The sequence below is a fragment of the Trichoderma camerunense genome (assembly GCF_050948025.1).
Source record: "Trichoderma camerunense strain CBS 138272 chromosome Unknown V8C40scaffold_9, whole genome shotgun sequence".
Lineage (NCBI taxonomy): Eukaryota > Fungi > Ascomycota > Sordariomycetes > Hypocreales > Hypocreaceae > Trichoderma > Trichoderma camerunense.
The window spans coordinates 1,460,294-1,488,204 of record NW_028145361.1 but is presented as its reverse complement, the minus strand read 5'-3'; the positions used below and the strand labels follow the sequence as shown (position 1 = coordinate 1,488,204).

The window sequence follows — 27,911 nt, the reverse complement described above, 5'->3', positions numbered from 1 at the left end:
GGAGATTAATTAATTTGAGCGATTTGCGATGAATAATCATATAAAGGTACCGAGTTCTTGTGCTGTTTATCGGAACTTTGATGAACTCTATGATGAGAGAGTCACTATGTCATTCATTCGTTTCACAGGAAAGCCACTTGCTCGGGCTGTGACAATTGGCCTCACTTTCATAATTACTAGGCCTCCAGGTATCCAACTTCTCGCGCATTTTGCGATTCACTCTTGTCTCAAAGAAATAAGTCTTTATATCAAAAATCAGTCTAAGAAGAGTTGTAGATAGGCCAGCCGCGGGAACAAACAATGACGCACATCATGTAAACTCGTCATCGAGCACTGACATTATCATTCTACACTCAATGCTCTTGTAATGTTCATGCATCCAGCCGAGGGCAAACTTCTTTGACGCTATGAGCGTTATGGAAATAAACGGTTACGTAAAGGAGATCTCCGTCGTTTAAGCTGCAGCTAACCTGCTTCATCTATAATATCTCCATAGGCAGTGTACATCGGTATCGTTCAGGAACAAAGGTCGATAGTTGTTTAGACGAGCTAACTACCATCTTATAGAAACGAACTATGGCCGGAGAACAGGGTGCGAAAGGTCCCTACGTATTATCACAGAGGGCTGTATCTGGAGCTCAGATCGGAGCTAATTGCCCGTGGAAATTGCCGATTGCAACCCACATAGTTTCGGCTTTGCAACCGAATGTTTAGTAAACAGTAAAGGTTCTAGAAGGATATTCGTTGGAAAAATGTAGCAGCATGAATTTCCAGCTGTGGTACTCCACATACTTGAAGGCGTTTTATGCAATATGTGTATGATCGAATTTTTTGTTGAACACACTGCCCATGATTTCTTCCCTGCAATTGGCCACGGACTGTACTAGTGAATGTCTAGCTCACGATTTCGATAGGATTGATATACTGCATTTACGTATTGAAGCCCCCGGTATCCGTAGATTGCCCTGAATTCGGCAAAGACTTTTCCACGGTCGGCGAATAGAGTTCGACAGCCTCAAGGACACTCGTAAGTGTCAATTAGTCACGTTGAGAGCATAGGTTTCAAGTAGAAAAGGAATGCCAAATACTATAAGGTCTAATGGAATTATACACGGGAAGATATGGGAATTGATATGAAAAAGTCGAGGTGAATCGTGCGCAGGAGGTGGCCAGAATGGTTGCGATTTCCGGAGTGCTTGGCTGTGAGTAGAGTGACGTTCAAGGGACGAACATAATGGATAATTAAGTTTATAGAAGCCATTATCGAACATAGAAACGTCATGCTTCCTCCCCTACGTTTATATCGTCTTCGTCGCTATACGTGACCGAGCCGAGTCTTCCTATGACATCTTCACCTACCGAAACTAGCGTCACCGACAACCGACGCCCTGCGGTGACACCAACCGGCGGGTTGACGACTCCACATATAAGAGTCATCCGAAGAATAGAATGGCAGATGTGCCCCTATGGTATATCGTTTAAGATCGGCTCTAATCCGTATTCGCATGGAGCTATAAACCCCGGAATCGGCTTTAACGCAGGAATTCGCTGTCAAATCGACGAAAGCCTAGCATCTCCGCGGAGAGAAATCTGATAAGATGGATAAAAGGCTTGGAAAATGGGATCCAGATTTCTTCGCCGTACGGAATTAAGCCGCAGTTAGTTTCTGAGTCATGATTAGTAGAGCTCCGGATCATTTCTCATTTCAATCCTATAAATACTCCTGCCCGACCCATTATACATCACTCGGCTCTTACACAGATTTGTTTTATCCCCAATCTGGGTATACAAGTACACACGCATTAGTATCTCTTTAATCATTCGCGAATATGTCGTCGACCTTGACAGAGACGGTGGCTGATTCGGCCTCGTCTCATGGCCGTTTCGCTCAAGATGACATCTCTTTGACTCAACGCAGCAGGCATGCGACATCAGAAGCAGAAGAAGAAGCAGCAACACCGCCCGCAGAACCCTCCGCGACCAAACGTTCGAATCGGTATGCTTCTTGATAGTCAGCTTGTCTATGCGGTTTCGGTTACGACAGCCCCCTTCCTCTGGACTGAAAGTGTGCCCCTAACTCCTTCATTAGACAAACCATCATCATCACCATCGCCTCCTTCACGATCGTCTTTACGTGCTGCGGGATCAATTTTGCCTTTGGTATCTTCCAGGCAGTTTTCGAGACCCTTTCGCAACAGCCTGACACCCCCTTTACCGGAGCGTCGCCTGCCGATATTGACCTGATTGGCACTCTGTCTATATCGCTTATGACCATCGGAGCTCCTTTTGTCGTTGCGTGGTCCAAACGCTTCTCGCCTAAGTTGATCTCGCTCATCGGCTCAACCATATTCTCCGCCGCGCTTATTCTGGCAAGTTTTGGGAAATCCCTGTGGCATTTCGAAGTCACTCAAGGGGTTTTATTGGGCCTCGGAACTTGTATGAGCTATATGGTGGCCGTGACAATCGCGCCGACTTGGTTTACCACTCGCAGAGTAAGATAGATTCACATCGGAAATCACGGCAGACACGATGTTGCCTGTCCCGGCAGCCTCAATTCTGTCCAATGGCATCCAATGGTATGATACGACAGTGTATACTAACAATGGCACCTTACAGGGACTTGGACTTGGGATAATCACCTCCGGTACTGGCATTGGCGGTCTCGTATGGGCACCAGCCCTGAAAGCAGCTGTCGATAGCATGGGTTATCGAAATGCCATGCGTCTTGCTGGAGGCATCGCCTTTGGACTCAATGTCCTAGCCAGCGCCGCGATGGCATGGGAGCCTGAGGCAAAGGCTCGAATCGACAGGGAGAATGCCGCAAGGACTAGCCGTATGGATGGAATTCTCAAAGTACCCATCGTCGATTGGCGTATCGCGCGCACACGCAAGTTTGCGGCACAAGCGCTGGCCTCCATCTTCCAATCTGCAGTTTACTACCTCCCACTCTTCTTCTTTGCCACCTATGCCAGGACTTTGGGATACAGCGACACGGCCGGTGCCAATTTTATCGCCCTTTCAAATGCCTGTAACGCAATTGGCAAGATAGCGATTGGTTATGCAGCCGATCATATGGGAAGATTGAATGCCTTGGTGATTACGACCATCATCAGCGCCATAGCAACTATCAGCTTCTGGCTGCCTTCCACCTTGTCCGACGATAAAACTACTTCACAGGGCCTATTCATCACGTTCACTATCCTTTACGGAATTTTCGCAAGTGCCTACGTTGCCCTGTTTCCAGCGAGCCTGGTGGAGCTATTTGGAGTCCATAATTTCGCCTCAGTCAACGGCGTGCTGTACATGGTAAGGGGCATGGCATCCCTTGTTGGCACTCCCGTCGGCGGTGTCTTGATCCGCAGCCATTCCACGGGCAGTCCAGCGAGGTCATATGAAGGCATGACGGTGCTTACCAGTGTCCTCCTTTTTGCCGCATCGATTTCGGTCATATGGGTGAGAATGGAAGCTATGATAGGAGTGGATGGGAAGCTTGTTAAGAAGTGGAAGATGTAAGAAGCAATCACGATGCGAGATCATGCGTGACTCGCATTTTCCGGTTGCTCCGGAATCCCCAAACCGAACCACGTGGTGGCAATTCAATGGTTGTTGATCCCACGGACAAGACAAGTGGATATTGTGGGATGTTGTGGGCTTCATCAGCTATGAGACCCGATAAAAAGACGTCAAAGATCTTGAGACAAGATAGATTGGTGCAGATTGCATGAAGACTGTATTCAGAGATATAGATGAAGTCAGGATGGGGGCGCGAAGTGGAATTGCCTTGGGCCGAGGTTGTCTATCAAGACATCCACCAAGGACATTGTGTGTGTACATCATTTCCAACGGCGCTTATGGCAGTTAACATACAAGAATCTTTTAAAGTATTTGCTTCTCGTATTAAGGTTGAAATATTGCCTGTTTGGTACGCATGATTTCGTCTCTGGTACCTACATATAGCCGCGTGACAACTACCGAGACGTGGCTGGCTGGACCCAATGACATACGTGTATATATGCACACTACCTAGAACTACTGATGATATAAAGTCATGAGCCTTACTCGTACATGTGGAATCACTGGAAAGTTCCGAATATTATTCGTACTTCTGTGAATATCACATGAAACTGACGCAAGACTACATCATGACCTCACTGCGACTTGCAATCAGCAACAGGGATTCTAGGAGCGCTGGCCAGTTTCCGGACTAGCCTGCTGCATCCTGGTGCAGTCAGCTTGTGAAGGGACGCCCGATCGCGCAGCAATTATTGATCCAAGATCCATCCTAATGAGTGAATGAATTGGCTGAAAGAACTACCAGTAGGCCTAGATTTGATAGATTTACATACATACCCTTGAAACCATGATAAAACCATGCATTTAGGCGGGCTCACCGAGGGTAAGTGCCGCGGCTGTTACCCAGTTTTGCGGAGAGCCCTCGTTGTGGCGTTTAAGCCCAGAACCGGCTTGTGGTTATGAGGTGGCAATTCAATTGCACATGCGAGGCAACACCACGTCACAGAGCCTTGCTAACCGCATGTAAGACTCCCGGAGCTTGTTAGTGGCGGATCTATCGGATGGACAAGCTCTCATCGACGGAGGCGCCCGGCAGCTGAGCTGCTAGACAATTGCCTACCTATATGCAGACAAAACTTCCTCCCTTCGTTCTTTTCTCTCTGCTAGTTGCTTTAAAATGTTTTTCCTATCGACAAGACATCAAGACGACCGAATATTGAGGCTGGTGCTCTCTCTTTGGGTGCCCAAGTGAATCCAACATGCTTCTCAGTCGTACCCGATCGAACGCGGCCGGCCATGTCACCATTGAAGATGGAGCCAAGAAAGACTTGACAACAGGAAACGTCGGAAAAGATGGGAGATTCGAACTTTGCTTCCACCAAGATGCCGGCAGCTTGGCAACATGGTGTAAGAACCTCCAAGAGACATCAAAACGAGTGCAGACCGGCCCTTGCGGTACTCCTATATGTGCTGGTAGACGCAAATCGACAGGCGGTTTCTGTCCGCCACTGAATATCGCAATACACATCGTCGGCTCTCGCGGTGATGTTCAACCTTTTATCCCAATTGCACAAATTCTCTCCAAACCGCCATATGGACATCGAGTACGCATATGTACGCATCCTGCTTTCAAAGAGTTCGTAGAGTCCCAAGGCGTCGAATTCTTCAGCATTGGCGGCGACCCCGAGGCGTTGATGTCGTACATGGTGAGAAATCCAGGCCTGGTTCCCAGCCGGAAAAGTGTCAGAGCAGGTGACATTGGAAAGAGAAGGGACGAGATGTGGGAGATTATCAATCGTGCTTGGCGAAGCTGTATCGAGGCTGGCGATGGAATGGGAGAACCCGTCAAAGCGACAGACGTGGAAAACGTTGAAGATCTCTTCCTTGCAGACGCCATCATCGCCAATCCGCCCTCCCTCGCACACATACATTGCGCTGAAAAGCTAGGAATACCGTTGCATATGGTCTTCACAATGCCTTTTTCTCCCACAAGTGCTTTCCCTCACCCTCTGGCTTCGATGAATTACAGCGGTGCGGATGCGAAAACGGCCAACTATCTTTCCTTTATCATGATGGAGCTGTTGATGTGGCAAGGGTTCGTTCACACCTCCTGTCTGTGCCCAGTATTGATGCCATCTACTAACTCTGTTTCCTTTCTTTTTTAGTCTTGGAGATTTGATCAACAAATTCCGCCGTCAGAAACTCGGACTCGATCCTATCAGCCTCATGTGGGGATTCCAACTCCTATCCAGACTCCGTGTGCCGTATACCTATCTCTGGCCCGAGTCTCTGATACCGAAGCCGCCAGACTGGGGCTCACATATCGAAATTGCTGGATATTCGTTTTTAAAGCTGGCCAACTCATACACCCCTCCGCCTGAATTGACAGCTTTCCTGGAAAAGGGGCCAAAGCCGATATACATCGGATTTGGGTCCATCGTGGTTGAAGATCCGGATGCTCTTTCTGAGATGCTCTTCGAAGCTGTCGCTCTTGCAGGCGTTCGTGCCATCATCAGCAGAGGATGGAGTCGTGTAGGAGACAAGTGTAAGGTGCCGGAAGATATATATCTGATCGACAACTGTCCGCACGACTGGCTCTTCCAACACGTCTCGGCAGTAGTTCATCACGGAGGTGCTGGTACCACTGCTGCAGGCATCGCAGCCGGTCGGCCCACGGTCATTGTCCCTTTCTTTGGCGATCAGCCTTTCTGGGGGCAGATGATTGCGCGCTCCGGAGCCGGTCCGGATCCAGTGCCATTCAAAGAGTTAACGGCAGAAATCTTGGCCGAGAGCATATCCTTTGCTTTGATGCCCGAAGTTCAAGAAGCCGCGCAACGGATGGCGGAAGATATTGCTGAAGAGAATGGTGCTGAGGACACGGCCAAAAGCTTTCAAGACCATCTTGGCATAGACGACTTCGAGTGTGAGATATGCCCAGGTCGGTTGGCCACGCATCGCCATAAGAAGACGAACACTCGCTTGAGTAGCTTTGCCGTTTCTTGTCTTGTTGACCAGGGTATCATACAGCCTCCGGAGCTTGAGCTCATACGCCGCAAGAACTGGTACGTTGATGAAGGCGCTGAGCATCCCTTGGTTGGGTTTGCGGCTGCTTTTACCGGCCCCATGATGGACGCAGCTACAGCAACTTTCGACTATTCTCATGCTTTGAGATACCGGCATAAGCACCCCAAGTGGGAGGGTAGAAGGCACTCATTCATAGATCCATGGGGTGACAAGATTGCCAATGGTTCGGTAGCGAGTAACGGAACTTCACCAAATCGTCGAATCAACCCTACCACTTTCAACACAAGGGAGATGGAGCTGTACGCTCAAAAAGTAGCGAGAAAATCGTTAAAGACGAACAATGCTGATATCGACACCTTGATCCGACAGCCGTCCCTATACGATAAGCAAAAGGCTGCCTGGCACGCCCGAGAGAAAGGCCGAAATGGCCACCTCTTCTATCTCACACGGGCGACAGGTCGGTATGCCGCTGAGCTCACCAAAGTTGGCCTGAAAGTCCCCGTGGACTTCTTTTACAATATTGCAAATGGATTTCACAATTATCCCTCCTGTGGCTACGCTGGTGTTGAAGTTCGCCGTCGAGATCAGATTATTGACCTTGAAACCGGTGTTGTGGCGGCCGGAAAGGAGTTTACGCTTGGTTTATGGGAGGCGTTTAGCGGAATCGTTGTTTATCCCTATCAAAGTATCCACGAAGAAGGGGCTAAAGGAATTGGAAAGGGCTTATGGCGCGGCTCAAAGGGCTTCTTTTCCAATCTGGGTGCTTGTAAGTTTCCCCTTGTTCCCTGTCCTGCCATGATGATGGAGCGTCTGTCGGAGCGCTCTCTCAAACCAAATTGAGAAGGAAACCTGACCATTCTGTAGCTGCTTTCGGCCTGCCAGGTTATACACTCAAAGGAGTGGAAAAGGAACTGCAAAAGCATCATATCACCAAGTATAAAGCCGAGATCATTCTGATCAGGCTACGCCAAGGGATTGAGGCTTTCCACAAGTCCTCTCAATGTGAGAGAGATGAAGTCATTAGGCGGTGGAAGGCCCGCAGTTGTCCCCAGAAGCAGCAACCTTGAATCATTTTCACTCCGGAACACAATGATGCAACTCGATCCGCTATTTGCTGGAAAGGTTCCGTAGTGTAGCGGGATGTCCCGTCCTACTACAAAGTTCATCCGGCTACTTCCGCACACTGTTTCTGACGGTTTGACGGGCATGCTGTATGCTGTACTACCATTGAAAGGAGATATCCCAACATCTCCACCAAAAGTCTTTCGGCCCCGCTTTCATTTACGGTCCGTTCCGATATACGAGACGGCGGGCAGGCATTCACTATGGCTTTGGAGTTACTATCATTACCATTGGGTCTTTCAGAATTGTCTAAATATTTGATGCAAATTACGGAGTATTACTTAGCGCTACAAGATACCTGAATGTTATTGTTTCTCACTTTCTGTTGAAAATTCAAGACTCTTGATGTGATAGTCCTAGTATAATGCGCTAAAAGCATTCAACACCCGACATGTAATTGAGATGTACTCGACAACGTGAATGTTCATCATGACTCAACTTTATGTCGTTAGCGGGATGCTATACCTCATTATCCATAGTATATACACGTACGGGTTTGCCCTGTTCTAAGGTCATCATTTTACTGAATTCTTTAGCAAGAGCGTCTACAGCATCAGCATATTGAATGACTTTCTGCTTACGCCCCTCGATAGGTGTCGCAGCCCAGGCAGCTGCAGCACGCTGGGCCGCTTCAACCGCTCTATTCACGTCATTGCGCGTGCTGACAGGTACTGGAGGCAATTGTTCCAGTGTTGCCGGGTTGATGCCATGGCGAGTTTCGGCCGTAGCCTCTAACTTGCCATCAATGACGTTGTAAAATGACTCAAAGTTTAGAGGTGCCATTTTGATATTGCGTGCGCGATTCGATGAGGTCTAGGATGATTAGATCTACGGAACTGCGGCCCTTCCTTCTTATATATACCCTTAGCCTCCCTTTCTTTATGTATCCGTCTATCTGCTTGTGATTTTTGACATCCGTGATATTTGTCTTGTCTCAATCTTCCTCTTACAAATACCAAGTAAACCCAGACCAAGCCAACGGTTCATTATGAGGTCCGACGCCGAGCTGATGGAGCGAAAGAGGCATGTCGGGCGGCCGGCTCTTCCCGTACAGTTCTCGGGAGCGTGAAAGTTCAATGTCCGGGTGAATGCCTAAGCGTCCGTGATATTGCTTCTAATCATATGTGGCGAAAAGCGCACAACGCATAGCCCAATGCGCTCTTAGCACAGCAGCTCCATCTTTGTTGCCTTCTAGTTATAGAAGGTGTTACCCTGTGCGGCATTAATTACAGCGCTCTTTTCAGAAGGAAGATAACTATAAGATAGCTATATATATAGGGCCTTTGCAGCTATTTCCTTTGTTTAATATAAGGCACTTTGAAACAAGCTCTTCAAAGCTCAATTTGACCTATCCGCGCAATGCAACATCATATATTTAGTCCATAGTAGCATTCTCTCTTATGGATTGGTAGATACCAAAGCTGCTTACGGGTATCTATTTAGTCGAAGTAAGTTTCTGCCAAAGGTGCTTACGAGATTTCGGGCTTACACTTGAATTCCGAAGTGATTATTAGCTCACACTTGTACTCCGAAGGGCCAAGTTACATAATGCCGGAGGAATCAGAAGAGTCTTTGCAAGGCCTGATTAATCGGGCGGTGGTTTATTCTGACCCCGGAGTATCATTGGAAACGGCAGTGGTTGATCTCCCTGTTCCGCAGCCTGCTGATGGAGAAGTTCTTGTTCGGCTGTCAGTGTTTAATATCTATTGATGCTTACTCCGTTCCTTGGCTAATTGGGTTAGATATTATTCCGGTGTGTGCCATACCGATGTGTCGTTCTGCTTAAATGCGCTTCCGGGACTAAGTGTCCCTACTCCCAAAGGTAGGTTCGCGGTCTATCTGACGACTCGCGAATCATTGACTAAGACAAATACTATTAGGACAAATTGGTGGTCATGAAGGTAGCTAAATCACCAAATTGCTTTTGAGAACGCTTAACTAACCGCTCGGAATGAAAAGGCGTTGGAATTGTCGTCGCTCATGGCCCAGGAGTTACATCGCCACCAATAGGCTCTCGTGTTGGCATCAAGTATGCAGCCGATGCTTGTCTGACCTGCGGTATGTCCTTATCTTTCCTTGATGAAGCAGACGGTATATGTTAACGCATTTCCAAAGATAATTGCATCGAGGGCGCTGAAGCCTCTTGCCTAAATATAAAAGTATCAGGATATTTCACGCCAGGAACGTTTCAGCAGTACTGCATTGCTACGGCGAGATATGTGACTCCAATTCCTGATGATCTGGATCTAGCCGCAGCAGCACCTCTCATGTGTGGCGGCGTCACGGTTTATACGGCATTGAGAAAGGCTGGCCTTCGGCCGGGTGATTGGGTTGCCGTTTTTGGCGCCGGTGGAGGGCTAGGACATCTTGGAATTCAGTATGCGAAAGCAATGGGCGGTCGAGTCATCGGGTTAGATGTTGGCTCGAAAAAAGACTTCTGCCTGAGTCAAGCTGCGGACGAATTTATCGACATTACCCAGTTCAGCGTGGACGAAGATCTTGCTACAAAGGTCAAGTCGCTCAGCAACGGTGGAGTTCGTATTTCTCTCCAGTGCACATCGAGCAGCAGAGCATATGCTCAAGCCTTTTCATCGTTGTGTTTCGGAGGGACATTAGTATGCGTTGGAGTCCCACAAAACCCTGTCTCGTTTGCTCCCAACATTTCAGCCATAATTGGGCAAGAATTGAGAATTATTTGTGAGAAACATGCATCCTTGTCTCGTATTCATAGGTATAATACGCTAACAACATATAGCTGCGAAAACCGGGAACAGAGTCGACGTCAAGGAATGTCTTAATCTTGCGGCAAGAGGCTTCATCAAATGCCATTATCAGATCCGGAAAATGAGCGAATTGACCAATGCAAGTGAAATGTCCCCGTATTGTTGAGCAAATTGGAATACTGATCGTACTCAGGTATTTAAGGAGATGCAGGCTGGTCTGATTGAAGGTAGAGCGATCCTGGACCTGGACGGAATGTAACCTACTTGAAGGACCACCGAATCTGAAGAATAAAAAGACAGGCCACGTTTGCCAAAATCAATCAGGCAACAGAGGACTAGCGTTAGCGACTCAGCATACATTTAGTACATTTGACAATATGGCTACACAAAAGGTTGCAATATAGTAGGAATAACCTTTGCTCAAAAGTGAGCAGCAAGTACCCGGTTTGATGGCCATGGCCTTACTATCCCGTTCGACCAAGATCACCTAGCGATAGCTAGAAAGGTTGTTTCCTCTACCCGCGAATCAGCTCAAAGAATATAGTTTCACTGAATGCTCTAGTCATCCAGTGTGGCAGCCTCAGCGAAATCGGCGTGTTCATCCTCCAACTAGGTCCTCACTGTCCGAGTTGTCCGCATTACATATAGTAACCTTAATGGGTTGGCACTCTTGTTGTTTCCTTGCATGCGGACTTAAATGTTAGAGTTACTCTCGGTTTAACTCGGTTATATCGGCGTTGATATCGGCGTTGTAGATATGTCTGTCCAGTTTGGTTTCTAATGTAACTCGGAGAACTTAATCGTCCAGCTTTAGCCACTCTTTAAGCTGCTCCAGCTCTTATCTGCTAGTGATTTTGAGCAGAGCGATGGCGAGGAAATCATTATTTTCGGCCTAATAGTCCTCCTGCTTGGTAAAGAAAACGAGTTTAGTCAAGAGCGAGCAATCACAGCCAGCTCGTACGGCCATTAACACCCCGCTACACCGGTTTGTTGAAAACAGGGGCACCAACCTAGAGGGTAGCAGTACCTAGGCGTTCAGGGGTCAGTCCGGCTACAGAGCATAAGTCGGAAAGTTACGCCCGCAGTGTAATAGTAATAGGTCAGGCCAATTGATCATACATTTCAACGCGGTTGAATGGCTGGTTCCAGTATGCGTGAATGAGTTCAAATAGTATAATTTCGCGTAATGCGTTACTTACCTGCTGCAGCAGATTGGACTGAGTTAATAGTCGCCGTAGCTATTTGGTCAGAAGTATATACACCCTATGATCGTAAAACAAATTCTTTACGTTCGGGTTACAGTAAATAATAGTACTATGATCATAAGTGCAATAGAGATTTACTCCCTTATTTATAATATTTATGTTGGCAATGAAACCCTGGGCGTCTGAACGTGGATCTGAAAAGAATTGTATAGCTTTGACTTTTATCCGAGGTTTATCGGTAGAACGAAGTGTGAGCGTTTTAAAGTCACTCATCCAGAGTGCTGCATGGATGAGAACGCGATGCTTCTTTTGGGAACGCCTATATTCAGCACCACAATTTTGCTATCCAGCGTTCTGTGTCGACAATGTTTGTTTATTTTATTATTAACGGCCACTAGTAAGCTAGTTACATGTCCTCATCTTGCCACTATGTCGATAGAGCCCCGGTGCCGGACCCCTGTTCGCTACGTGTCATCTAACAAAGGGAAAAAAGGGTGTGTTCAATCTGTGAAGTGCTTCAATCTGGGGGGTTGGGGAGGGACCGTATGGACTCGTGTCCTCCAGCAGTTTCTGAAAAGCCTTGTATCCCTTGGGGCCAAGGACCTTAAGTATTCTAGATGTTCCACGCCTCTTTCATAATCTTTCCTGGAGATCTTTGGCAGGAACGGACGAATCATGCGATATCTTACAAAGTGGCCTTGTTCTCTGGGTCGCCCGCACTCGCATTGCGGCCGGGTGTCATGCCCGTCTGTGCGGACAAATTTAGTTGTAATAATAATGCTAAACCCTAGAATACAGTTATAATAGCAGACTAGACGAATATAGCTATAGTAGCAGATACTGGAAGAATGTAGCTATAATAGCAGAGACTAGAAGAAGGTATCGATAGTAGAAGAAAGTGAAAGTAGCAGATGCTTAAAAGGCTGGATATATACTACTCTCTTGATAATGAAGTAAATAGAAGGCCGACTTTCATATTCTATTCTTACACTGGAGTCTCACGAAGTCGATGGGGTGCCGGATAGCAACCGGGTGCTGAATGGTAACCCCCTTATTGAATAACCAAAATATGTTGGCTCCAGCATAACTTTTTCAAGCATTCTTAGAATATTGTCCCATAATCATATTATTAGTTAGAACTTGTGCACCAGAAAGCAATTTAGCGCGAAGAAGCCCCTATATGTACTCGTATTCATGAATCTGTAGAATGATCTACAGAGTCCACCACTCAGTGATGCTAACTGACTGGGCGACGAAGCAAATTGACTCTTCGAACTATATGACTGCACAGTCAAGAAAGTATTCAGACAATGAGCAATTTCAATCATCTGATGAGCAAATTGATTCACCATGCATTACCAGAGCATATATGTAACAGTATGGCGTGAGTGGATCCTTGCCGAGGCAACGTTGAGGTTGTTAGCCGTCAGGTTTTTAAGCCGTGGGGCCGGCTTCACCCCGTCGATCTACCTATAGCGCAAGAGCAAGAGCTGGGGTTTGAGGAATAAAGTTCTTAGGATTGAGGGAATTCCAAATTGAAATTTGGTGGATCTCTTTTTCCTGTTACTGCTCGTACTATTTCGATGCTACCACCGTCATAGTCATACCGACTTTTATTCTTGAAAACGCACAGGGGTGGAGAGTAGCTCAACTTCTCGTGAGCCGGCATTGGTTTCGGATGCCGATAAGCGGCGAGCGCGGCAAGATAAGGAACGGCAAAACCAATTCTAGTCCTTTTTGCTTCCATCATCGTTCTAATTACCGAGTAGAGAAGATTTCACGGAGTATGTCCGACACCAGACCCTTCACGCGACCAGTCACAGCTTTGCCACACTTCGCCACACTTATATGCGAATGCGAGCCGGACCCCCACGGACTTCGATCTCGAAGCCATTCAAGGGGCGTGTATTAGTGTAAAGGGAGAGAAAATGGAAAATTGATTAGCATACTCCGTACTCTGTACAGAAACAGACAATCTGCACATACCCGCCACAATCAACTTGTACAGAATAATGGCCATACTCTCTTAGAGTATGCACATACTCGTATTCACTTTGCAGTCCCTGTTGTTTTCCAAACCGCTTACCATTACTCCGGAGACTTAACTAAAACAACTATGAAAGTCCTAAGGTGCCCTGTTCCATGGCTACTGATGAGCTCCCGCGGACTGGATGGGGGTGGCGCCGAGGAGTATCCACATAGTTGATTGAGGCATAGAAGCACGAAAAAGAGACGGTTCCTCCGTAACATTCGGGTCCCAAGAGGCATTATACAACAATCCACAGCTTTTACAACATCAATGCGGCATGATCGGGTCCGCGGTAACCGGTGGTAAGACATGACGATGCTGTCTCACTGTCAGTCATTATGACGGTAGGAATTTACTCGGGTGGGATGCGAGTGCTGAGTGAGCGGTGATATCGTCCTACCAACCTACCTAGGTAGACAACTCAACAGTAGAATGCCTATCAACCAAGTTGACTTGATGAGGTGCCCCAGACGCCAAGATAAACTCAAAGGACCCTGTAACTGCCGGAAACATTATTAAGCATCAAGCCTTACTTCAAGCTGAGTCAGTTCTTGAGCCTTCTCCAGAGCTATCGTTGAGCTAAGGATGTGACCCCGCGGAGAGTCCATGCGTGCTTACCATGCAAACGAAGCCGGACTCTATTTCCCAACCGCGTTTTGAGCCAAAACAGGCAACCTTGTCCTGATTCGTCTTGGCTGGGTCAGCCGTTATTTTGACTGGCAGCTTAACAAGATTTTAGCTCATCTTGATATTGGACTATGTAGGCTCTTCATCCTCAGCCTTTGAGCGCTAAGTCGGAGCCAGCGGGATGTTGCGGAGTATAATGGAGTGTTGCCCAAAGTCCCGAGATCCGCGTATTTTGCGGGGAGGGAGACCGGAGGCGGAGGGAAGAACAGGCCCGCCTTCATTTTCTGGGGAAGAGTGGATTAGCAAGTGAAGGTCCCTCGCTACAGTGATGACGAACAATAGCTAGTGAAAAAAAGGGTGACGATCCACGTGGCGGCGGACATTTTCTCCTGTTCACCATGCTCAATTCCTTCTTCATGTAATCAACGGTTCCCGTTTTTTTCTCTCTATTTCCACTACACGTACCGCTGTTGCTTCATCTTCATATTTTGCTTGACCATCACAATGCCGCGACGACGCGCAAGCAAGGCTTGCCTCCACTGCCGCCAGAGAAAAGTCCGGTGCGACGTGACACTTCGCGGAGTTCCTTGCTTGAATTGTCAGCTCGACCACCAGCTGTGCGCAGTCCAGGAGCGCAAATCAAAACGGTATGCGAGCAGCAGTCATTGTTATTTCTACAGGAAAGCAAAAGTCGGCTAACCTTGGAGGCAACCAAAGATCATTGTCGGACTCTAAACTCCGCCATGACGGAGGGTCGGTGTCTGACGGTATATCAGCAAGATTGGCAGATGATAACCCATCTGGCATAGACAGTATAGATCAATGGGCCAGGCGATTGAGCGGACTTGCACCACCTAACCTGAAGGGATTATCAATCAGCGGCTTTGACTCCCCGCAGGACGACATTAGGGCAAATGAAAGCACATGCATCAGTCTCGAAGGATTTTCTCCCAGAACAGCAAACACAATCTCAAATCTACACAAGAATAGCCAAGCCAGAGATAGGGCCAACACTCATAATGCATTCACACAGCAAACTCCGCCGTCCATTAACAAGATAGGATCCAGCACCCATGACACTCTGCCGTTCATCAGAAGACCCGAATTGGGTCACTTGTCTGAGCTGGATATCAAGTACATGCAGCTTAATGGATGCTTTGACCTTCCACCTATGCCGATTCTTAATGAGTTTGTTCGCATGTACTTTCTCCATGTTCACCCCATCGTGCCACTCATCGAGGAGGGAGACTTTTGGGACTCATTCTCATGTGCCAACGGAGAGAAGATTTCGCTTCTTGTGTTTCAAGCAATGATATTTGCCGCCTGTGCTGTGAGCCTAGATTCCAAATTGTCTTCCCGGTCAAGGGTAATCTAACTAACACTGCCACGATAGTTTATTCCTGGAGCGATTGCGGAAGCAACTGGGTTTGACTGCCCCCGATCAGCCACCGCAGCATTCTACAAGAAAGCAAAGGTTTGCAGCCTCATTTTCATAATAATAGTCTTCCAGCAAATCAAGATTGCTAAGAACAAAATTACCATGTTTGCACGCAACAGATTTTATACGATTTCGAAATTGAATCAGACCCCATCTCTCTCGGCCAAGCTGCGTTACTATTCACGTTTTGGCCAGCAGGACTAAGACCAGGGCCTGCAAAATCGAACAGCACATGGGTCAGCATCGCCATCCGGCACGCAAAATCACTTCGAGCGCATCATCTTACGTCCAACGCCGGCCGAATCAAGCAAAGCGCGATCCCACCACAGACGAGGATATCTCTTCGGCGTCTCTGGTGGTGCTGCTACATTCGCGATCGCATCCTCGCTCTGGGTCTTCGCAGAACGCTGCGCATCCAAGAGAAATATCCACCACTGGTCCTCGAAGACTTTGAAAACGAGATTCACCGCTCCCGCGTCTACAAGGTCGAGTCGAAGAGGCGCTTCTTCGACATCTTTATACAGATATCAAAGCTCTGCGTTGCTGTCACGGACTTGCTGCGAATATGCTCTACCTCGGAGGATGGGCTCGAGAGCGAGACGAGCATAGCCGATCATCATAAGGCGATGGCAGATTGTACGGCTCAGCTGGACGAGTGGTACGATGAGGCCAAACGGCAGTTCCCAGACGATACAGACGAGCCAGGGATCCAGCCGCATTTCCTCATCATCCAAACTAACCTAATGTTTACGTATTATTTGTGAGTGCCGATATCAGATCCATCGATATCCCCCGTGTAAGTTCTACGAGAACTGACAGCATCATGTATATAGCGCCGCAAAACTGGCAATTCTCCATCAAGAGATATTTTATGCAGCTCGTGACGCAGAAAACGAAAACGCAAACGCAAACGCAGACGGAGAGGGAGGTGGGAACGGAGACGGGCCGTGCCTCAAGTTGGCAGGTAAAAGCGACGAGGTTCGAGATGCTGTCAACAACATCATTAAACACCTCACGAATCCTGTACGACTGGGGTTGGCACAATATCTGCCCGTCAGCGTGTAAGATTCCAATCTCCCCTTTGGTCTGGTTGCATCTGTGCTCACTGCTAACTTGTTCCGCTTATCCAGGGTTGCATTCGTGGCCATGCCCTTGATGGTGCAAATTGTCAATGCCAAGATCATGTCTCGAGGCGTTGCAAATCCGCGAGCTGCCATGCATCGACAACAGCTTCATTCCCTCATCAGCCTGATCAAGCAATGTCACCAGCGACTTGACGGAATCGATGCGGTTTGCATGACCATTCGTCGACTGACAGATCAAGCCCAGGCGCGTATCATGTCCGGAAATGCATCTCAAATAACAGAGTGCATCGATCTCATTGACCACAACCCGATCGAGTACCTGCGACTCTTCCTGAACCTGGACCTGAACCTAAGCAACGCCACAATGGTAGACAAGATCCAGTTCGTAGAATTGAAAGAAGACTTGCTCCGGACCAAGACGGCTCCCTCGGCATCTGATGCTGCTCCCGCTGCAACTGTAAACGCAGACGCATCGAAGTCAGCTTTCGTGCAGCCAGCAGAGCCTTTCCTAGCATCTCCGCCACAGGACACTTGGGATGTAAACTTCCCGGAACCCAAAGCTGAGGCAATAGTCGATATGGATGACTCGGTCTTAGACATTGACGAGCTGTTAGGCGGAGATGGCGCATTAGGCACCGACCCGTCTTTCGCTCTAGAACCTCTGACATTTATGAACCAACAGATGGAGTGGGAGATGGATGCATGGCTGTTGGGAGAGACGGCCTAACAATGAAGCGGTGGCCAGCCGTGGTTTTCAGCTCCGCTATCTTGACTGGCATGTGAGATGAATTTTTTTATTATTATTTTCGGAGACGGCATGGCAAATATCGGTTCGGCGAGTTAAAAAAAGGAGTCGAAAGGGAAAAAAAAAGTTCTTCAAAAATAGCTTGACACTAGGCTGATGGTCTTTTGATCTTGTGCTCTACCAATTATCGTGGCCCAGCTCACATTTACGAAATAGTTCGCCCCCAAGTGACTTGACGCCGAAGTTATTTTCGTGCCGAATTGCCTGATAATATCCCCAAAAAATCTCTTTCACCGCGATCCAGCTCTCAAGCAAAGCTAAACCGATCCAATGTGCCGTAGACTGCCCACGAATCATGCCACCCTTGCCCAGATGGGGGGTGTTTGCATTTAGCCGGAGAGCCTTTCACCGAGGATGCAGTGAAAACGTGGATATTTACAAAACAGCAGGGGAACGATTTGAGGCAGCCCGGAATATCCAAGCCGGAGCAGATGACTCTGAGGGCAGTCTTAGCGGCTGATCCCGTATTGGATACTCCAGGCCTTCTCCATACTGCCGGTTAATATAGCCGCCTCGTGGGTAGTTGGAGTGAGCAAATGAGATCCTTGGAGAGACAAGGCTTCCCCATTCGCGGAGTGTGGGTTTGTGGGGAAATATTGCCCGTGCTGGAGCATCTCATTCGCCTCATCAGAACAGCTCGAGCTCCACTGCTGGGGAAGTGTGTGAATCGTGGGTTTAGCAGGCGGCGTGGAGAGTGAAGCTACCAGCCTTGATTTCTCAATGCGCGTATATCCGTAAATTTGTCTTGGGGAACTCATACCTCCACCAAGAGACCCAGATGGATGTTCTCGCCCCTTGTCTGGTGGAGAGAGTGAAAGAAACATTCTTCACTGCTGTAATCAAAATATTTCACAGCCTTCATCGTTCTCCTCGTCCTCGTCAGTTGTCCTGATGACACGGACACAACCTCCAACTTCTCTCCAGCCTGGGGGTAATCTGGGGCAGCGCGCCACTCACGTAGCAACGGCCACTAAAATCGGACCGTTAACAAACTCTGCACACAGTTTCTTCGATCCTTTAGGACCAGAGCCCCTGTCAGTTGGCCGGTACCCCAAGCTCGGGTGAGCCACTCGCGAGCTACGGAAGATTTAAAGACTGGCGGCTATTTAGGCTAAATGGGCAGAAGACGCTCCTTGCCGTAGCGCCGACAGCGTTCTTGGATGAATTATCCCAAGTGCAGCTTTGTTGGAGATGACCTTGCCGTCGGGTACATGGAAACGAGACAAGGAGTGTGTCTGGAGACAAATCACTTATATAGTAGTAATCGACCCTCTGTTTCCCAGGGTCGTATTGCAGGAAATGTGACAGAGCTCGATTTGGAGTCTGATTTTCTCCTCCTCCTCCTTCTCCTCCTCTCATCTTCCTTTCTTCACTTCTTCCCATCTTAGATCGGTGTCACCAAATCTTTCTTTGCACATTGTAAGAAAAGACAGGCAATCAGTCTCAGCCTCTCGTCTTCACAATGGGCGTCGCCACCGACTCTGGTGCCGCCATCTATGATGCGGCGCTGAATCGTCGCCAGGCCCTCATGGGCTCCTCTGGAGCGCGTGCTCTTTTCAAAAACTTTCGCGTCTTCAGTCTGGCTGCCTTTGCCTGTATTGGTGGCGTTCTCTATGGTTACAACCAGGGCATGTTCTCTGGTGTTCTTGCCATGCCATCATTCAAACAGCGTAAGTAAAATAGCATAACATGAGAGAGGGGAAATGCTGGAATATGCGACTGACTTGTGGCATTAGACATGGGAGAATACGATCCTTTTGACCCCAATGCCAGCCAGACCAAGAAGGGTTGGCTGACGGCCATTCTCGAACTCGGTGCCTGGTTTGGAACCCTGTTCTCTGGTTTCCTTGCCGAGACAATCTCTCGTAAATACGGAATTATTGTTGCCTGCTGCATTTTCATTATCGGTGTTGTTGTCCAGGCCTGCGCCATTGATGCTGGTCCCAGTGCCATTCTTGGAGGTCGATTCGTCACGTACGTTTTCACATTTTGAAATAATACCAGTGGTCATTTGATACTAACTATGATAACAGCGGTATCGGTGTTGGAAGTTTGTCCATGATTGTGCCCATCTACAACTCTGAAGTGGCTCCTCCGTACGTCTTAATTCATTCCCTGACAAGAGATATGAAAAAATTTTGAAGAAAGACAACTAACAATGAAATAGTGAGGTCCGAGGTGCTCTTGTCGCCCTCCAGCAGTTTGCCATTTGCTTCGGTATCATGGTTTCCTTCTGGATTGACTAGTATGTTTTCAATAACAGCACAAATCTCGTCTGTAACAATACTAACATGATTTCAGCGGCACCAACTACATCGGCGGCACCTCCCTCGGCCACCAGAGCGAGGCCGCCTGGCTTGTGCCCGTCTGCCTTCAGATCTTCCCCTGTCTCTGTCTCCTGGGAGGCATGATCTTCATGCCCTTCTCGCCCCGTTGGCTCATCCACCACAACCGCGAAGAGGAAGCCAAGAAGATCCTATCTACTCTCCGAGGCCTTCCCATCGACCACGAGCTCGTCGAGCTGGAGTTCCTTGAAATCAAGGCCCAGTCCCTGTTTGAAAAGCGAAGCATTGCCGAGCAGTTCCCCCACCTCCGCGAGCAAACCGTCTGGAACAACTTCAAGCTTCAGTTTGTTGCCATCAAGTCTCTCTTCACTAAGAAGAGCATGTTGAAGCGCTGCATGGTTGCCGGTGTTACCATGTTCTTCCAACAGTGGACAGGAATCAACGCTGTGCTCTACTACGCCCCCACAATCTTCCAGCAGCTAGGTCAGACCGACAACACCGTTTCTCTGCTGGCCACTGGTGTCGTCGGTATCGTCATGTTTGTCGCTACTGCCCCCGCCGTGCTGTGGATTGACCGAATTGGACGAAAGCCTGTCCTCATTGTCGGTGCCATTGGTATGGCTACTTGCCACATTATCATCGCCGTCCTCTTCGCCAAGAACTCTGACAGCTGGCCCGAGCACAAGGCCGCTGGTTGGGCAGCCGTTGCCATGGTCTGGCTGTTCGTTGTCCACTTCGGTTACAGTTGGGGACCTTGCGCCTGGATTATTGTCGCCGAAATCTGGCCATTGAGCTCTCGACCTTATGGTGTTTCCCTGGGAGCATCCAGCAACTGGATGAACAATTTTATGTAAGTCGATTACAAACTACGGGTTCATGGCGGCCTCGATTTCTAACAATCTACTCTCCACAGCATTGGACAGGTTACTCCCGATATGTTGCAAGGCATCACTTATGGTACTTATATTCTATTCGGAGTACTTACGTACCTTGGTGCCGCTTTTGTCTACTTCTTCGTCCCAGAGACCAAGCGTCTTACTCTGGAGGAAATGGTAAGGGCACACCCAAATGAAACCATCTGTCGCATGAAAGTTGTACTGACTTTTACTAGGACATTGTCTTTGGCAGCGAAGGTGCCGCACGTGCAGACTTTGAGCGCATGGAGGAGATTAACAACGAGATTGGTCTTACCGCCATGGTTTACCGCTCGAATCCCGATGAGATTGTGACTGTGGAGGCTGAGAAGGCCTAGAGTGCTTGTCAAATTCTTAATGTATTAGGAACAAAGATTGATAGTTAATAACGGGGCGGTGTATCAATTTGCAATGCACATTATATTAATGTCTCAATCACACGTAGGAGTGCTTGAAGATAGGTACCAAACAAAATAATCAGGAGGGATCCGTGACCCTTATACTATTTCTCGGGCCGCATCTTTACGTCTAAGATAAAGCCACACCCCTATGCTTCTCTCAAATCTCTCAAATCATAGCAATCGCCGCTGTTGACGCTGTTAACGCTGTCAAGTGGGGTTTCTTGATATGCCGTCGTGAAAACGTGATAAACTCGGGATGAAGCGAGATATATATACCGGTGCTATCTGTCTGTGGTGGAAGCTAAGCTCGGAACGGCTGCTAAAGTTCATACGGGGCTCAAGCTCGATAAGGGCTTTACTGCCTTTGGTAAGCTGCGAGAAGAAATCTTGACGGAATTGTTTCTCAATAGCATCTTCCCCGCCACGTTCGGCTGACCGTGAGGGGAAGACTCCACACTCCACTCCAAGACAGACAAGCCTTCTTATCAGCGATCTATAACTCGTGCTCCATAATTCGAGTTTGGCATCGCAAATACGCTGTACCTCGGTGATGAGATACTTGTGTCACTCAAGATACTTCGACCTTGATGGTTTGGGATTGCACGGTTGGAGCATCTTTGGACCATAGCAAGTGATCATTTTGTAGGGCTGAAGAAGATCTTGAGATCCGTTACGGAATGCACCGCCGGGCATAACACGTAATCACTAGCAGTAGAGTTTTCTTCTAGTACTGTTGGTTTGCCCTGATTAGATGCGTGTAACCTCCACGAATAACTACAAATAGTGTAGCTAATATTAAACTGTGGGTGCGGCTCCCCGCGTGAGGCGATTTATGTACCTTGAGGGGTGGATGTCTTAGAAATACGACTGTCAGATTACATCAATGTCTTGCAAGCCATTGAGGCGGTTGTATATAAAGCGGCCTCTGCTTCCTTCGCGCGGTTTGCGTTTCATTCCCCTCAATAACACATTACCCTATACAAAATGACTTCTACATTCAAAGTGTCTCTGCCCAACGGGCTCAACTACGATCAGCCTACAGGGCTCTTCATTGACAATGAATACGTCCCCGCCAATGGCGAAAAATTTACTGTCTATAACCCTACGTAAGGCACTCCGGCCGCATTTCCGTGTCATAATTGCATGTGATTAGGTGAACAATTCGAGTTTGCTTACTGGACCAATAGCAACGATGAGGAGATTGCTACTTTACAAGGCGCATCAGAGCAAGACGTAGACAAAGCCGTCGCCGCAGCCCGCCGCGCTTTTGAGGGAGAATGGTCTGAGCTCGAGGCCGTTGAGCGAGGCGCCTTGATATATAAGCTGGCCGAATTAATTAAGAGAGATCAGAAGCTCCTGGCAAGTATCGATTCGTTCGATAACGGCAAGTCATTCTCCGACGCATATGGAGGAGATTTGGAGGAGAGCTACAACGTCTTTCGGTACTATGCCGGTGCCGCGGACAAGATCACTGGCAAGACTATTGAGACTGGACCCAATAAGCTGGCCTATGTCATCCAGGAACCACTCGGTGTCTGTGGTCAAATTATTCCCTGGTAAGGGATTCTCCAAAACTTGACGGATGTATTGGAGCGACTAACTTGAGTGCCAGGAATTATCCGTTCATGATGCTTGCATGGAAGGTCGCACCAGCTCTGGCTTGCGGAAACACCATTGTCTTGAAGCCTGCAGAGCAAACTCCTCTCTCGGCTCTCTACTTTGGTAAGCTCATTGCCGAGGCTGGCTTCCCTCCTGGTGTAGTCAACATTATTCCCGGTCTTGGATACATCTCTGGCAAGGCTCTTGCGGAGCACATGGACGTGGACAAGATTGCCTTCACCGGCAGCACAGCCACTGGAAGGTCCATCATGAAGTCTGCTGCTAGCAACCTGAAGAACATTACTCTGGAATGCGGCGGCAAGAGCCCTAGCATTGTGTTTGATGACGCAGACCTTGACCAGGCTGTGAAGTGGTGTCACAGTGGAATCATGGATAACATGGGCCAGGTAAGTTCTGCCAATGAGTTTTATTCAGATGCACCTTGCATTTTTAAAGCCCTCTTTCATGATCTAATGGCTATACTCAGGTGTGCACATCGACATCTCGAATCTATGTACAAGACACCATTTACGACAAGTTTCTCGAGAAATTCACTGCAAAGACCAAGGATAACGCCACAAAGATTGGCGACCCTTTCAATGAGAATACCTACCAAGGCCCCCAAGTTTCCAAGGCGCAATTTGAAAAGGTCTTGGGTTACATCGATGAGGGCAAGAAGTCTGGCGCTCGCGTCCTCCACGGCGGTGCCAAGCACGGCGACAAAGGATACTTTATCCAGCCCACCGTTTTTGCAGATGTATGCACCCCTCACCCGGATTTTCTCTTTTCGTGGATTATATCTAACAATTTTTTAATCTTAGACTACTGAAGATATGAAGATTGTCAAGGAGGAGATTTTTGGCCCGGTTGTTGCAATTTCCAAGTTCAGCACCGAGGCAGAAGTCATTAAAAAGGCCAACGATACATCGTACGGCCTGGCAGCTGCGGTGTTTACTCAAAAGGTGACAAAGGCACACAAGGTTGCTCGCAAGATTCAGGCGGGTATGGTTTTCATCAATTCGTCGGGCGACTCACATTTCGGCATTCCGTTTGGAGGCTACAAGTCGTCGGGCATTGGAAGGGAGCTGGGTCAGTACGCGTTGGACGCATATACGCAGTCCAAGGCAGTGCACGTAAATCTGGGAACTGAGTTGTAATTCTTGTATGTAAATTGGGCGTCTACAGGAGTAGTAGACGAAAATTAAAAAGTACTCTTTGACAATCACAATTAAAATTCTATTTATTTAAAATATCTACATCTCTGTAGCAACCGAGTCAAACTGTGACAATACAGGTATTCAGTAATGGTACTGCGCTTACACGTGTAAGTAACGATATCGGAGTGATGATGGCTTCCCGCTTGCCCGCCCGCCTCTACCCGCGCTATAATACTCCATAGAATGCAAAACAATGGCTGAATCCAGGCAATAACTCGCAAATCCCAGCACGTGAGACGGCCTCTTCTCTCTAGCTCTCTAGCTCGGCACACGCCTCCAGCTCGTTGGTGGCCGCTCTACTAGTAGCTTATCAACCTCCGACCCAGCCATTCTCCATCCTCCCCATCGCAACCCCTCATTTTGCCTGACGGCTGAGGGGTAGCGATTAGATATGGTAATAGCCCACTGCGGTTGGGTTGCCAATTGGGGCAAGACGTTCCCCGGAGTCGCGAGGCCGGTATCTCCCATGATTTGGTTCCGAGGCCGTTATAAGCCGGCCACGTTCCTCTTGTCGCCACAGCTGATGAACCATCTTTCCTTTCTCATTAATCAGAGACATAATACACAATACACAACGTATTCAATTTACACTTGCACGGTTGAACAAGGGTTATTACATAAGAAATAAATCATGGGTGACGCTCAGCAAATCACAATTTGGCAAGACAAAGTCTCGTTGGCCAGAGCCCGGCGCGATGCTGGCCTGGCCAAGGTCGAGCCCAAGCTGGAGGGCATCCCGGATGTCCTGCCCCTGAGTTCACAAGATCTGCCAAAGTCCGTGCTGACCGCGCGAGAACTCGAAATCACCGAAAAGTATTCCGTTACAGAACTGCTCAAGATCCTCCGGGAAAAGAAGATTACCGTCGAGGAGGTAACGCGGGCCTTCTTACGCAGAGCGGCGCTAGCCCAAGCTGCTGTATGTTCTCATATATCTCACACAACACCATGCACTACTTTCATAACCACCACATAATGAACACAAATGCTAACGAATGTAGACGAATTGCCTTACTGAGCTGTTGTGGGATGAGGCCATCGCTCGTGCAAAGCACCTCGATTCCCTGCCGGAGCCCAAGGGTGCCTTTTTTGGCCTCCCCATCTCAACCAAGGAGCACCATGGCATGGTTGGCAAGGACATTAAAACCTCTGCCTCTTACGCTGCTTGGGTTGAGACAGAGCATACCTCTAACCTGCTTTACGACATTCTGTACAGCGAAGGGTGTGTCTTTTACGCCAGAACAACTCAGCCGCAGACTATTATGCACTTGGAGACTGAGAGCAATGTCTATGGACGGACAGTTAACCCATACAATCGGGACCTGACACCCGGTGGTAGCTCTGGTGGCGAATCTGCCTTGGTTGGTATTCGTGGCAGTATTCTTGTAAGTGATACGAATGACGATGTTTGTCTTTGCGAGTATGAGACTAATAAGTCACACAGGGCGTTGGTGGCGATATCGGAGGCAGTGTTCGGTGCCCATCAGCTCATGTTGGCATCTATGGCTTCAAGTAAGTCAAGCAACCCTACCATATCACTGGTTCCGTGTGAGTTAACCTGTTTCCAGGCCATCTTCCAAGCGCATTTCAGTTGCCGGACAAAAGGCCAACATGGCTGGCAAGGAGACAATCCTCTCCACCCCAGGACCGATGACCGTAGAGCGTGACGCCGTCGAGCTCTTCATGAAGGTTGCCCTTGCCGCCGAGCCGTGGCGTCTTGACCCATCACTTACAGCCAAACCGTGGACGCCGTACACCTTCACGAAGCCGCTTAAAATTGCCGTCCAATGGTGGGATGGTGTTGTCCAGCTACATCCTCCTATGAGACGCGCGTTGGAAGAAGTTGCCGCCGCTTGCCGAAAGGCCGGCCACGAGGTGGTTGACTGGAATTGCGAGTCACTTGGCCATGATGAGGCCTGGGACATTATCTCAGGGCTCTACTGGCCTGATGGCGGTGAAGAAGTCATGAATCTGATGAACTCAACCGGGGAGCCCATTTTGCCATTGACAAAGTTCATTATTGAAGAGCAGCCTAGCGTCAAGAAGATGACTGTACCCGAACTTTGGGATGTAAGTGCTTTCACTCTCTATCGCTCAGATCATAGCAGTTAACTTTGTGTCAAGATTTGCGCTCGACGAGATGCATACCGAGCAAGATACGCCAAGGCCTGGACAGCCACCGCAGCCAATGGCGAGAGAGAAGTAGACGTTATTCTGTGTCCTCCATCCTTCGGCGCTGCTGCTCCCCACGAGCAGTCTCGGTACTGGGGCTACACTTCGCAATGGAACCTCCTGGATTACCCGGCTGTTGTCTTCCCCGTCACCACTGTCGATCAGGTCAAGGATGTCAAGGACCCCAATTACGTGCCGAAGAACGAAAAGGACCGATTTGTGTATGAGATGTACAGCCCGGAGAAGTATGTCAATGCACCGGTGAGTCTGCAGATTGTTGGAAGACGGCAGTACGACGAAAAGGTCCTCGCAGCACTGAAAGAGATTGAGCGTGCCATGGGAAGGCCATGATCTAATATCCTTGTTTGATATATTATGCTATTTGTAGATATAGAAAAGAGCAAGGTGTATTATAGCCCCGAATTATGCCTAAAATTCTTCATCTGCCTTAAACATGCCATCTAAGCGTATAATTCGGCCTGCCTCTCAAGCACAATCGGATATCTCACGGATCCCGGCTTAAGGTGGGCAAAGTCCAAGTCAATACCTTCCTCTACGTCAGGGAACGGCCCCAAGGGAGTAATTGCCAGCGGATTGATCTTTGCATGACTCTTTGTATACTGTCGCAAAGTTAATTTTCAGGCTATTCTGGCTCGTTTGAAGTTTTACTCACGTTTTCTTTGATGTGTTTAAAATCTGTCGTCTCTTTGAATCCCTTCACGTTCCAGTAGAGATTCTTCAGCCACTCGTGAATAACGGGGTAATTCGCGCGAATCGTTCCAAGGTTGCATTTGAAGTGCTGGACATAGACAGCATCGAATCTGATGATCGTGGCATACGCTCGGATGTCCAATTCAGTTAGGGATTTGCCTAGGATATATGGTCCTCCGTTGCGATGGATCAGGCTTTCGAGGTGATTCAAGGCCGCGAAAACAGTCACCACGCCCTCATTGTAAGCTTCCTGGGTCTCTGCAAATCCGGCCTTGTAAACTCCCGAATTTAGATCCCTCTGCATCCACTCAGTAATTTCATCAATCTCACTTCTCAAATGCGTCGGATAGAGGTCAAATTCAGACTTTTGTCCATCTTGTGGCAGCACATCGTTAAACGCATTTGGAAGCCAGCGTAGCAACTCGGCGCTTTCGTTGTTCACAATGGTCCCAGTTTTCGTATCCCACAAGACCGGGACGCTGTATCGTCCTTTGTAATCGGCATCTGATTTGAAGTAGACGTCATGCATGTACTCGGATTGAAACAATTTATCCACTGTCGCTCCCGCGTATTCATCGTTTGAGGCAGGAAATCGCCAACCCGGCCATCCATTGTCGTCGCCCTTTGGATACGGCTTCACGACCGACACATCGATGAGAGATTCCAATCGTTTGAGGGATCTCACTAGGAGCGCGCGATGTGCGAATGGGCAAAAAAGCCCAACGTAGAGATGATAGCGGCCAGCTTCGGGAGGGAACTGGCTACCGGACTTGACAACTCCATGCCAGGAGTCGTTGGGACCTGCGTGTACGACAGCCATGTTGTCGAGTTTAACAGAGTCAAACAACAAATATGCTGTTGTTTTTGATGTGATATACTCTCCAAAACTGCAGGGAAATTGGAGGGAAATATCAGTGTGCTACTATACACCTGGAGGCTAGGGCATTAATAATCCAGAGAAGCCAAGGATGCTATCCGATAGACTCGACATGGAATCTTCCGTTCGGGCCCCGCATCCGAAGACAGCGTCGTGGGGGCAATTTG

The 27,911-nt window shown here is 48.4% G+C and overlaps 9 protein-coding genes across 9 annotated transcripts; 7 read left to right on the top strand and 2 right to left on the bottom strand.

Annotated features, from left to right (window-relative positions):
* Positions 1-1,497: 1,497 nt before the first annotated feature.
* Positions 1,498-3,992, top strand: V8C40DRAFT_246009 (monocarboxylate transporter). Its single transcript, XM_083216030.1, has 3 exons — positions 1,498-1,996; positions 2,090-2,492; positions 2,617-3,992. The coding sequence occupies exons 1-3, from the start codon at positions 1,830-1,832 to the stop codon at positions 3,511-3,513; spliced, it is 1,467 nt and encodes a 488-aa protein (XP_083073346.1). The 5' UTR covers positions 1,498-1,829; the 3' UTR covers positions 3,514-3,992.
* Positions 3,993-4,596: 604 nt separating this feature from the next.
* Positions 4,597-7,978, top strand: V8C40DRAFT_246002 (glycosyltransferase). Its single transcript, XM_083216029.1, has 3 exons — positions 4,597-5,608; positions 5,679-7,303; positions 7,402-7,978. Exons 1-3 carry the CDS (start codon positions 4,773-4,775, stop codon positions 7,602-7,604), a joined length of 2,664 nt encoding a protein of 887 aa, XP_083073345.1. The 5' UTR covers positions 4,597-4,772; the 3' UTR covers positions 7,605-7,978.
* On the bottom strand, positions 7,967-8,532 carry V8C40DRAFT_245999 (Aldehyde/histidinol dehydrogenase). Its single transcript, XM_083216028.1, has one exon. The coding sequence runs from the start codon at positions 8,440-8,442 to the stop codon at positions 8,119-8,121; it is 324 nt and encodes a 107-aa protein (XP_083073344.1). The 5' UTR covers positions 8,443-8,532; the 3' UTR covers positions 7,967-8,118.
* Positions 8,533-8,979: 447 nt separating this feature from the next.
* V8C40DRAFT_245993 (zinc-dependent alcohol dehydrogenase) lies at positions 8,980-11,173 on the top strand. The gene is made up of 7 exons (XM_083216027.1): positions 8,980-9,347; positions 9,402-9,481; positions 9,540-9,560; positions 9,619-9,717; positions 9,775-10,356; positions 10,415-10,521; positions 10,576-11,173. The coding sequence occupies exons 1-7, from the start codon at positions 9,208-9,210 to the stop codon at positions 10,639-10,641; spliced, it is 1,095 nt and encodes a 364-aa protein (XP_083073343.1). The 5' UTR covers positions 8,980-9,207; the 3' UTR covers positions 10,642-11,173.
* Positions 11,174-14,235: 3,062 nt separating this feature from the next.
* V8C40DRAFT_245991 (Zn(II)2Cys6 transcription factor) lies at positions 14,236-17,711 on the top strand. Its single transcript, XM_083216026.1, has 6 exons — positions 14,236-14,890; positions 14,961-15,573; positions 15,637-15,717; positions 15,801-16,441; positions 16,515-16,742; positions 16,812-17,711. Exons 1-6 carry the CDS (start codon positions 14,748-14,750, stop codon positions 17,491-17,493), a joined length of 2,388 nt encoding a protein of 795 aa, XP_083073342.1. The 5' UTR covers positions 14,236-14,747; the 3' UTR covers positions 17,494-17,711.
* Positions 17,712-18,673: 962 nt separating this feature from the next.
* On the top strand, positions 18,674-21,240 carry V8C40DRAFT_245984 (general substrate transporter). Its single transcript, XM_083216025.1, has 7 exons — positions 18,674-19,241; positions 19,308-19,545; positions 19,605-19,667; positions 19,739-19,816; positions 19,873-20,706; positions 20,770-20,908; positions 20,968-21,240. The coding sequence occupies exons 1-7, from the start codon at positions 19,034-19,036 to the stop codon at positions 21,106-21,108; spliced, it is 1,701 nt and encodes a 566-aa protein (XP_083073341.1). The 5' UTR covers positions 18,674-19,033; the 3' UTR covers positions 21,109-21,240.
* Positions 21,241-22,014: 774 nt separating this feature from the next.
* V8C40DRAFT_245981 (aldehyde dehydrogenase domain-containing protein) lies at positions 22,015-23,998 on the top strand. The gene is made up of 5 exons (XM_083216024.1): positions 22,015-22,277; positions 22,359-22,727; positions 22,784-23,177; positions 23,258-23,527; positions 23,592-23,998. Exons 1-5 carry the CDS (start codon positions 22,156-22,158, stop codon positions 23,925-23,927), a joined length of 1,491 nt encoding a protein of 496 aa, XP_083073340.1. The 5' UTR covers positions 22,015-22,155; the 3' UTR covers positions 23,928-23,998.
* A 430-nt stretch (positions 23,999-24,428) lies between these two features.
* Positions 24,429-26,701, top strand: V8C40DRAFT_245979 (amidase signature domain-containing protein). The gene is made up of 5 exons (XM_083216023.1): positions 24,429-24,903; positions 24,986-25,369; positions 25,429-25,496; positions 25,553-26,054; positions 26,109-26,701. The coding sequence occupies exons 1-5, from the start codon at positions 24,619-24,621 to the stop codon at positions 26,505-26,507; spliced, it is 1,638 nt and encodes a 545-aa protein (XP_083073339.1). The 5' UTR covers positions 24,429-24,618; the 3' UTR covers positions 26,508-26,701.
* V8C40DRAFT_245977 (glutathione S-transferase) lies at positions 26,495-27,797 on the bottom strand. Its single transcript, XM_083216022.1, has 2 exons — positions 26,830-27,797; positions 26,495-26,776 (listed from the first exon to the last, which is right to left on the bottom strand). Exons 1-2 carry the CDS (start codon positions 27,685-27,687, stop codon positions 26,618-26,620), a joined length of 1,017 nt encoding a protein of 338 aa, XP_083073338.1. The 5' UTR covers positions 27,688-27,797; the 3' UTR covers positions 26,495-26,617.
* Positions 27,798-27,911: the final 114 nt, after the last annotated feature.

Coding starts and splice junctions, on each gene's coding strand:
- V8C40DRAFT_245981 (XM_083216024.1), top strand. CDS start 22,156: ATGACTTCTACATTCAAAGTGTCTCTGCCCAACGGGCTCAACTACGAT. Junction 22,278..22,358: donor TTTACTGTCTATAACCCTAC/GTAAGGCACTCC, acceptor CTGGACCAATAG/CAACGATGAGGAGATTGCTA. Junction 22,728..22,783: donor TGTGGTCAAATTATTCCCTG/GTAAGGGATTCT, acceptor CTTGAGTGCCAG/GAATTATCCGTTCATGATGC.
- V8C40DRAFT_245979 (XM_083216023.1), top strand. CDS start 24,619: ATGGGTGACGCTCAGCAAATCACAATTTGGCAAGACAAAGTCTCGTTG. Junction 25,370..25,428: donor GTATTCGTGGCAGTATTCTT/GTAAGTGATACG, acceptor TAAGTCACACAG/GGCGTTGGTGGCGATATCGG. Junction 25,497..25,552: donor GTTGGCATCTATGGCTTCAA/GTAAGTCAAGCA, acceptor ACCTGTTTCCAG/GCCATCTTCCAAGCGCATTT.
- V8C40DRAFT_245993 (XM_083216027.1), top strand. CDS start 9,208: ATGCCGGAGGAATCAGAAGAGTCTTTGCAAGGCCTGATTAATCGGGCG. Junction 9,482..9,539: donor AAGTGTCCCTACTCCCAAAG/GTAGGTTCGCGG, acceptor AAATACTATTAG/GACAAATTGGTGGTCATGAA. Junction 9,718..9,774: donor CGATGCTTGTCTGACCTGCG/GTATGTCCTTAT, acceptor GCATTTCCAAAG/ATAATTGCATCGAGGGCGCT.
- V8C40DRAFT_245977 (XM_083216022.1), bottom strand. CDS start 27,687: ATGGCTGTCGTACACGCAGGTCCCAACGACTCCTGGCATGGAGTTGTC. Junction 26,777..26,829: donor TTAAACACATCAAAGAAAAC/GTGAGTAAAACT, acceptor ACTTTGCGACAG/TATACAAAGAGTCATGCAAA.
- V8C40DRAFT_245984 (XM_083216025.1), top strand. CDS start 19,034: ATGGGCGTCGCCACCGACTCTGGTGCCGCCATCTATGATGCGGCGCTG. Junction 19,242..19,307: donor CATGCCATCATTCAAACAGC/GTAAGTAAAATA, acceptor TTGTGGCATTAG/ACATGGGAGAATACGATCCT. Junction 20,707..20,769: donor AACTGGATGAACAATTTTAT/GTAAGTCGATTA, acceptor TACTCTCCACAG/CATTGGACAGGTTACTCCCG.
- V8C40DRAFT_246002 (XM_083216029.1), top strand. CDS start 4,773: ATGCTTCTCAGTCGTACCCGATCGAACGCGGCCGGCCATGTCACCATT. Junction 5,609..5,678: donor GAGCTGTTGATGTGGCAAGG/GTTCGTTCACAC, acceptor TTTCTTTTTTAG/TCTTGGAGATTTGATCAACA. Junction 7,304..7,401: donor CTTTTCCAATCTGGGTGCTT/GTAAGTTTCCCC, acceptor ACCATTCTGTAG/CTGCTTTCGGCCTGCCAGGT.
- V8C40DRAFT_245999 (XM_083216028.1), bottom strand. CDS start 8,442: ATGGCACCTCTAAACTTTGAGTCATTTTACAACGTCATTGATGGCAAG.
- V8C40DRAFT_246009 (XM_083216030.1), top strand. CDS start 1,830: ATGTCGTCGACCTTGACAGAGACGGTGGCTGATTCGGCCTCGTCTCAT. Junction 1,997..2,089: donor GCGACCAAACGTTCGAATCG/GTATGCTTCTTG, acceptor CTCCTTCATTAG/ACAAACCATCATCATCACCA. Junction 2,493..2,616: donor CTTGGTTTACCACTCGCAGA/GTAAGATAGATT, acceptor GGCACCTTACAG/GGACTTGGACTTGGGATAAT.
- V8C40DRAFT_245991 (XM_083216026.1), top strand. CDS start 14,748: ATGCCGCGACGACGCGCAAGCAAGGCTTGCCTCCACTGCCGCCAGAGA. Junction 14,891..14,960: donor CAGGAGCGCAAATCAAAACG/GTATGCGAGCAG, acceptor AGGCAACCAAAG/ATCATTGTCGGACTCTAAAC. Junction 16,442..16,514: donor CTAATGTTTACGTATTATTT/GTGAGTGCCGAT, acceptor TCATGTATATAG/CGCCGCAAAACTGGCAATTC.